Consider the following 9,109-nt stretch of genomic DNA (forward strand, 5'->3'; position numbering starts at 1 on the left):
GTCAATTGAGTGTAGGTACGAGAGCTGGAATACCCTCTACACCAGTGGTTCTCTAACTTTAATGTGCATGAAAATCCCCTAAAAGGCTTGTTAAAATACAGATTGCTGCGCCCCACCAGAGTTTCTGATTCGGTAGGCCTGGAGTGGAGCCCATTAATTTGCATTTCTACCAAGCTCCCAGATAATCCTGATGCTACTGGCCCAGGGACCACATTTTGAGAACCACTGATCAAGACATTGCCAGAGTACTATTTCTAGACAATAGGCAAATAGCAGATACTCAGAAGGGAGAAGGACAGAGAAACCACAGAGGGAAGCAGAAACCAGCAGTAGTTCCTGACTGCTTTCCAGTTCCCCTGAGCCCAGCTGTATGTGAGTTCCTATTTTCGATTCCATGTGACCTCCCTGTATCCTTACACTAAACTCTCCTTCATTTGATTTAACTTGAGTTAGTCTCCTTGCAATGTTAAAAGACTTCCTAGAACACAGTTGAAAGAATATTATGTCCTCCAATGGAGATAAACTTCATTAGCCCCAACTCCATTCCAACCCACCCTCTGGGTAACCAAGGTTAACAGATTGGTCTGTATCTTTCCATATTTTCCTCTGAGCTCCACATACACAAACATATGCAAGGGTTTTTACTATTTCTTTTACATAACTTGAATTGTTCTGAGTTAGGATTCAGATTGTATTCCTGTAATAGGCTTAAATAAGCTGGAAGTTGACTTCTCTCCTGCATAAACAGTCCTGAGGCGGGTGGTCCAAAACCGGGAAGGTGGTTTTGTTCTCTGAGGTCATCTTGGAACCCAAGCTCCTTCTATCTTGCAACGCCACCACCCTTGGGTTGCCTCAACCACATTTTCCAGAGTGGTTCACACCATGTCTATACTCCAGTCAACAGGAAGGGGAAAGGGTGGGGGCAGGGAGGGCACTCCTTCCTTTTAAGAGCAGATCACTTCTAATCATTTCCCCTTGGCCATAATTTAGAACCATGCGCGCAACTCACCGCAAAGGAAGTTTAGAAATAGTCTTTAGCTAGCCATTCATGTGCCTGGTTAAAATTTGGAGGTACGTGGGGAAAAAAAGAAAGGAAAAGTGAGAGAATGGATCTTGGGGGACATTAGCAATCTCTGCCACACAGACTATACACAAGGCTCTGTAATTTGCTTATTTCATAATATCCCTCCAAATCAATAACTGTAGAGCCATGTGGTTTAATAGCTGCCTAATGTCTCCTTGTATAGTTATAAAGTATTAACTAGTCCTATATTGTTGGACATTCAGGTTAAGTCCTTCTTTGTATCTGCATAAAGTTTCTTCAATAAACATGCTTGTTGATAGATTCTTGCTTCCCAGAGCTTTTGTTTCTGTAGAATAAATTGCCCAAAATGAGAAAAAAAAGTACGCTTTTAATTTATATATATATTGCCAAATTATTTTCCTAAAGATTATAATGATGTTATACCTTCACTAGCAGTGAATGAGAGACCCCATTTCCTCATCTTATCATTAACGCTTTTATTTTTTGCCCATGTGAATGGGTNAACGAATCAAAGGCAAAACAGCTTTAAGACTGACAAGTTCCGGGCCACTGGAGTAAGTACTCATTTCACCCTGGACACTGCCTCCCCGCTTTTCCTGCTTCTCTGTTCACAGAACATCGCCATACCTGTTCTTCATTACAAACCTCTAGGCAAGGAGAGTTTAACTGTCAATACCAGGGAAACTGGGTGTGAAATACATGAGAACTCTCTGTGCCAGCTTCATAGTTTTCTATAAATCTAAAGCTTCTAAAATAAAAGTTTATACAATTTAAAGAAAAAGCACCTATGGGATTAGCCTCTTCTATACGGAAAACATACTTAAAACATCTCATTCCTGGGGTGTTGGTGTTAAGTTCGACCACCTCCCTTTAAGCAAAAGTACTTGAGAAGGAAGTGGTTAGTGCCTCAAACTAGTTAATATCACAACCTACTTGTTCACCAACTTGCCGAGTAACTTCAGATCAATATACTAAATCTAAGCAAATTTTGCCTCAATGTAAATGAGATCAACAAAATCTCTCACTTTCCTGAATTTTGCTCTGTTACTGAAACTGAAAGTTGGGAAAAGTCCAAAGTGGAAGTTAAAGTCCCTCCGTAACGTGCTGGGTAACAACACAGGACTAAATGCTTTGTCAGCAATGTTCTCATATGGGGAATACCCACCTTTCTTCCAGAATAACTCACTTCTCTAACCATAAGTCATTTCTTCACATGTACCAAGTCAATTCTCTCATTTTTGGTTGTTTATGAAGAGAAATGAAATACGTGGACAAACAAGGAATCCATGAATCCTAGGCAGAAATGAGGAGGGGTCCTTGTTCTTGTAGAGCTTAAAGAATAGGTCTGGCTACAGAAGGAGAAAGGAATGGATAGCATCAGATCAGGGGCTGGCTGGTGGCAACAGGGGGTGACAGTGGTGGCAAGAAACACGGTGACTGCAAGTTTCCTTTGAAAGATTCAGAATCCACCCGAGGAGAGAACAAAGAGGAAGTGCTGGGGAAATTCTCAAACTCCATAACCCAGACCCTTTCTTCAGTCTGTAGGTGACGCTGGCACACCACTCGTCTTCCTGGAGCTCTGTGTGTGAATACAGCAGCACACTGATGAGGGATGTGATAGAGAGAAGGTGACCAGGGCAGGGAGAGATCTGGAAACAATTCATGTGAGCAGTTTCTAGACTCTGAAGATTTCAAGTTTAGAGACTTGACAGGAGTACTGAGGGACCTCAAGGATCATATGGAAGTTAAGATCATGAAAAATTAAAGGTCCCTTCAAGCCCTCATTTCCTGTAAGTACAGGGATGGTAGAAGGATCTGATGATAAGAGAAGCCTTGGAGAGAGTGAGCAGGGAAAGGTATGAGAGCTTTCTTCAAACACCTGGAGGCTGACACACGGAGGAAAGGATTCTAGTCTTCACCCACTCATACTTGGCCACTTGAGAAAGTCACTTATGGCCTTCCTCTCCTCTCTCTCATGTGTAAATACAAGAGATGCCATCAGGGGCCTAGAGAATATTCCAGGATAGGCTGATTCCATTTCATTTTATCTTGCTTCTCAAGTTGTTCCAAGGACAGGGAGACCAGAATTGGTTTCAACAAGCAAATACGCCTTTGGAAAACTCAAAGACTAATGACCACCCTTCAGTGAAAGGGAATTTAAGGAGGCTACGTGATTCAGCCATAAAAAGGAATGAAGTACTGACTGACGCATGTTACAACTTTGGTGAACCTTGACAAAAGAAGCCAGTCACAAAAGACCACATACTACATGATCCCGTTCATATGACAGTCCAGAGTAGGGAAATCTAGAGAGACAGAAAGTAGTACTTAGGGCTGGGGAGAAGGAAGGATTAAGGGGGTGAGAGCTAAAGCATACAAACTTTCATTTTGATGTGACGAAAATGTTCTAAAATTGAATGTGGTGATGACTGCGCATATGTGTGAAGATACCAAAAAACACTGAATTGTACATTTTAAATGGGTGAGTTGGATGGTATATGAATTACCATGTTTCTCAAAAATAAGACCTAACTGGAAAATAAGGCCTAGTGTGATTTTTCAGGATGCTCGTAATATGAGCCCTACCCCAAACATAAGCCCCAGTTAAGATCGTCAGCCACACACGATTGTTTGAATAAATGTAGATTTTCGTACATGAATAAATGAATAAATGTAGATTGTTGGAGCAAAAATTAATATAAGACCCGGTCTTATTTTCAGGGAAACACGGTATATCTCAATAAAGCTGTTTAAAAGAAGAACAAAGAGGAGAAGGAAGAGGAAGAAGAAGAGGAGGAGGAAGAGGAGGAGGAAGTGGAGGAGGAAGTAGAGGAGGAGAGGGAGGAAGAAGAAGAGATCACATGGAAGAGTGGCCTGGATGACTCCAGAACCTATAGCATCTTGGCAAGAGATACTCTCACCACTGTAACCTGCCAACCTGGGTCACTATACCTCCAGACCTCAGGGACACCTAGGGACCCCAGAAACCCAAATCCCATTTGCAGCACCTGGAGTGGTGTCTCACTGCAGGGGGTGCTGACAGCTCTGTTACAGACCTGCAGAAGCCACTGCAGAGCCCATAAATAGCCCCAGATTTGGCCACAGGGCTTGAGTCCCCATCTGAATGGGAGCACACCCTCTAGCCTCCTTGGCCACATCCACTGGAGTGATGCACACAGGACACTAAAGGAGGGTTTTCTTTGCCTCCTCTGCCCAAAGCCCCCTCCACCCCCATTTTTATGTTTCCCAAACCTAACAGCTCAGGGCCTGTTCCCAGGCACAGAAGAGGTGGGAGCTTCACTCACCTCATCTCCTTCTTCTCTCCTCTCACCCACCTACTCTGGCCACCTGCTCCTTAAATATACCACAAACACCTAATTACTTGTGCCTCTACCTGGAGAATTCTTCCCTCAAATGCCTCCCCCCACTCCCAGGTCTTTGCTCAAATGTCCCTTTCTCCATGAAACCTAACCTAGCCACCTCATTTAAAAGTATAACGCCAAACCTCTTTACCCCTGCCTATTGTTTTCCACACACCTCTCATACCTGCCTTCCCCCACTACTCCATAAGCCCGATAGGGACATGGCTTATGTCTGTGTCATTGACANAGGCCAGTGAAACGACGTCCTTCACAACTAGACTGAGGAAAAAAAGGATAGCAACTTGTCTGTTCCCCTTCCGCAATTCCCCAACGGTGTTCCCCTCCCCCAATTCCCCAATAAAATCTTTAAAAAAAACAAACCATATGATAAATATTAGAAAAACTGCTAATATAAAGCATCCTATTAATAAAGGAGTAAAACTCCAAGGTCATTGGTTCTAAGAAGGTATTTAATAAAAGTTAAAACTCACATTTCAGAAACAAACAAACAAAATAAATAGAAACTAGTAATAGAAAACTTACCTGACCTAATGGAGATTACCCATCAGAAACCTGGAGTGAACATCATAATTGTATTCTTAGAAAACTTGAGAGAGTCAACTAAAATCCATCAGAATTGGTAACAGATTACTATGATAGAAGTTATAAGATAACTGATCTGCTTGATGGTGATACAAACATGCAATGGTTTTATTTTTCTTGATAAATATCAACTTTGCTTGGCAAGCCCAACTCCCCACCCTAACCCCACTAGCAGAGATGGAGTAGAGAGAGGGTGGTGATGAAGACTAAGCTTTGCCCATGAACGTTTCTTCTGCTCCACATAATAATTTCATTCTGTGTGGCGATTTCCTACAGAGGTGCAGAGAGAAGCTGGTAAGTAAGGGAGGACAAGGTTTACATTCTCCCTCTCACCCCTTCTCCTCTGTTTCTTGGGCTAAAGCTCTCAGCAAGGGGACTAGACCATGATTATGGATGGTCAGCAGGGAAGGCTTTATTCCTGGGCCGTTCTTCTGTTGAGATTTTTCCCATTTTTGTCAGAGGAGGAGGGGGGAGAGAGAAAAGGAGAAAGAAAAATTTTAAGAGAAAGAAAAGGAANGTAGTGGGGTGCATGAAATTTTTATTTCCTTTTATTTCGAGGTACCTTAAGAAAACCTCATATGTGCAAGAGGAGTATTTAAATAAACTATCATAAGTTACAGAGAATGTAACCAAAAAATACCAGACACCTAGTATAGGGATGGTACTGTCCTTAAACACTGTTTTAGCTGGAAGCTTCCTGGGAGTCAAAGGTAGTATGAAAATGGGCAAGAAGGTAGTGCTTCAAAAATGTTTGAGACTCTCTGGCCTACGGGAGTCAGAGATTATTAGCACCAGAAAAGCATCTTAGATTAAGTCTAATTCTGCCTCTTACAGAGAAGAAAACTAAAACCCAAAGAAGCTAAGTGGCTTGCCCAATATTGGGCATCTAGTTAGCAGCAGAGCCAGGCAATGGAGTGTCCCTACTGCTGTTGAATTCTCTTTTTGCTTCACTGCCAGATTCTCAGTCTTAAGTTTGTTAAGAAAGCTTGTCCAGCATGAAAATCAGAGCTACAGCATCACATGACCGGGCCCACCAAGGGCAATGGCTATAGACACTCCAAGAGCAAATCCAAGTCATCCTGCTGCACACGGAGACCTCAAATCCCAAAATTCACAAGTCTAATATCAGATAAGAAAGTTTTACTGGAGCCATAAGCCATTCTTCCTCCTCCCCTCGTTCCTAAATTCCATTTTGTTCCTATATATCCATTGATTCTGAACTTCAGAGGTTTTTTCCACTAAGTGGCTTATTTTAATCTCCCATGAAAATCATCTCTTTTTGATGAGAGGTTATTTGCTCTCAGAACAGAAACACTGCTGTGAAACACTTCATTCTTTCTGAAACACTTGAAACTAAAGGCTTATAACATACTGAGCCACAGTGGTTAGTAAAAAGTAAAATATTACAGGCGATCAATTTACCCAGGCATCTAAAGATTTGAAGTATCCAAACAATATTTTAAAAATGCCTTTTACCATCTATTTTTTAAAATAACACCACTGTAATATTCTAAAGACTCATTTGTTAGAGGATACAGCATGAGGTGCCGAGTCAATGACAATTCATCCACGGAGCTCTGAATGATTTGTTGGTGGGTCAAAGTGGCCCACCCACAAAATCATATTAAACCATTGCAGTGACATGAGCTAATCCACAGAAACAACCAGTTATATCTCAGTTCTTTGTAAATTTGGGCAGATCACAACAACCCCCTCAAAGCAATGAAGTGCGATCATGCAAGTATGAATTATGTGCTTTTTCTATCATTGTGTCCTTCTGAAGTAAAAATCAGCAAACCGGCGAGAGATTACTAACCCAGGTCTCAGGCATTTCAGGTGAGATCCTTTATGCTGACACTAGTCATTTATATTACAAAATGAGCTGGGATCACATTATGTTACGAGACATGGTCATATTTACTGCTTTAAAGCAGCCTATTCCTGAGATAAAAGCATCTAGGAAGCTATATTTGCTTTTTCAGGACACTAAAAATTTGTGAATTCTTGATTCAGTTCATTAAATGAGACAAGGGATAGGTGAACCAAATTAATGCCCAAGTCACACCAGGGATAACCGAGCATCGCCCCATAATTTCTCAGGCTTCTTTGTTGGCATCAGGTGTATAAGATCTCAAATGGCAAGGAAACAGAAGAATAAACACCTAGCTTGCTACAGCCCACAGTGAAGCAAAAATAGAAAACAAAAAGAGGAAGAAAAGCTGTGACACGCATCCATCCAAGAGCACATCTTCCGTTGCTGTTAATCAGAGTGTATGTCACACTTCCTGGAGCCACTAAAGTCATTAGTGCTGGCAGAGAGGATCAGAATTTTCCCGCTTTAAAAGGAGAAGCAGGGCAAAAGGCAGAAACTAGTCTGGCAGGAAATAGAGGGGTGTTTCTCTACAAACGTGTTATCCAAAAGTGACAACTGTCCAACAAAAATCTTAAGGTCATGTGATGATAAAATGGGGGTGGCTTGAAAGCAGGAAGATTGGCAGTCATGTTTCTCACACCCCCAAACTAAGTTTCAGCCTCCCAGCCCCACTGCCCTCTAGGCTGGAACCTGTGTCCTACGTCTTCCAAGGTGTGGAAAGTTCTAGAAAGGCTTTTGTCCTAGCATAGAACCAAGGGAAAGTGTCGCCTCCCTCTCCTGCAGCCCAGGAGACCTATCCTGGCTGCTGTAAACCAATAAATAGGACTGTGGCTCTTAACATAGTGAGGCCCAGGTTCCTTTTGTAATATAAATGACTAGTGTTAATGCGACAGTGTCGCACCTAAAATGCCTGGGGCCTCGGTTAGTCATTTTTCTAGGGCCTGCTTATCTTTACTTCAGAAAAGGCCCTTACCTTCGGAAATGGCCTTCTTCACAGCTGCCACGTAAGTCTCGGGTTCATCGTCACAGGTGAGCTCCTGCCAGTGTGCCCAATCTGGAAAGAAGTCCAGGAATTCCTCACTGTCATGTACCCCGCAGAGCAGCCGCACCATGCGGTGTGGCGGGTAGAAGGCTCTCTGCAGCAGGGGCAGCAGGGCCGGCTGGCAGAAGTACTGCACCAGCTCTGCAGACAGCAGCACCACGATGCAGCGCGTGCTGAGAAAGAAGCTCAGGTCCTCAGCTGAGAACGAGGTCTGGGGGCCCAGCATATAAGTCAGCGTCTTCTGGCTGCGGACCTGCCGACTGGACAGGAAGAGGTTCTGGAGGTATTGGCACCATTCCTCGGCATCCGGGCTGTAGACGAGGACGATGTCACATCTTCGGAGGACCCCTGAGCGAGAAACAAGGCACGGAGCATGTTAACACGCCTGCTTCTTCGAGGGCAGCCCATCACCTGCAAGATATACCATCCAGAAGAGGAGCCGGGCACCCACAATCTTTCATGGTCTGCCTCCAGCATACCTGTCTGACCTCTGTCCCCATTTACAGTTGGTGTTACAACCATACCAGACTCTCTGTCTTTGCCCAAACATACAATGCTGTTTCAGATGTTTGTATTAGCTATTGCTTCTGCTGGCGTACTCTTCCACCCACGGCTAGTGGGGATAGGATGATGATGATGATGATGACGATGACAGCAAGCACTTATATAGAACTAACTACGTGCCCGACACTCTTCTAAGCACATTGCCTACTAAACTCATTTAATCCTCACAGCAACCTTCTAAGGTAGGTACTACTATTAGCCCCATTTTAAAGATGGGAAAACTGAGGTGTGGCAGTCAGGATTTGAGCTCAGGCAGTCTGGCCCCAGAACCTGGCTCTTTCCCAAATACAGTGGCGACAAGCACAGGTCTGGAATCAGGCAGCCGGAGTTAGCATCTTGGTTCCGCAAAGTATTAGCTGTGTAACATTGGGCAAGTTAAATATTCTAACCCTCAGTTTACTCATCTGCAGAAGGAAATATAACAGCAATCTTTATCAGTGTTTTGTAAGCATTAAGTTAGATATTTCATGTAAAGTGCTAAGTATAGCGCTTGGCTTGTATTGGGTTGTTGGAAAAGTCATGACGTATTTTTTCTGTTTTTCGTTGCAAAACTGCATCATGGCTTTTCTGACAACCCAATAGTACACCTTCAATAATTGGTAGCTGATGCCGTTATCCTC

At 43.1% G+C, this 9,109-nt stretch overlaps 1 protein-coding gene across 1 annotated transcript in view; it reads right to left on the minus strand.

The window, feature by feature from the left end:
- PIK3AP1 (phosphoinositide-3-kinase adaptor protein 1) overlaps nucleotides 1–8,283 on the minus strand; it is a gene marked incomplete at its 5' end in the record, with an annotated part of 110,624 nt that extends 102,341 nt beyond the window's left edge. Inside the window, one exon of the mRNA XM_019639005.1 lies at nucleotides 7,857–8,283. Coding sequence (XP_019494550.1) covers nucleotides 7,857–8,283 — 427 coding nt within the window. The remainder of the gene's footprint in view (nucleotides 1–7,856) is intronic.
- Between the last annotated feature and the right edge of the window lie 826 nt (nucleotides 8,284–9,109).

This window comes from Hipposideros armiger, unplaced genomic scaffold (assembly GCF_001890085.2).
Source record: "Hipposideros armiger isolate ML-2016 unplaced genomic scaffold, ASM189008v1 scaffold_42, whole genome shotgun sequence".
NCBI lineage: Eukaryota > Metazoa > Chordata > Mammalia > Chiroptera > Hipposideridae > Hipposideros > Hipposideros armiger.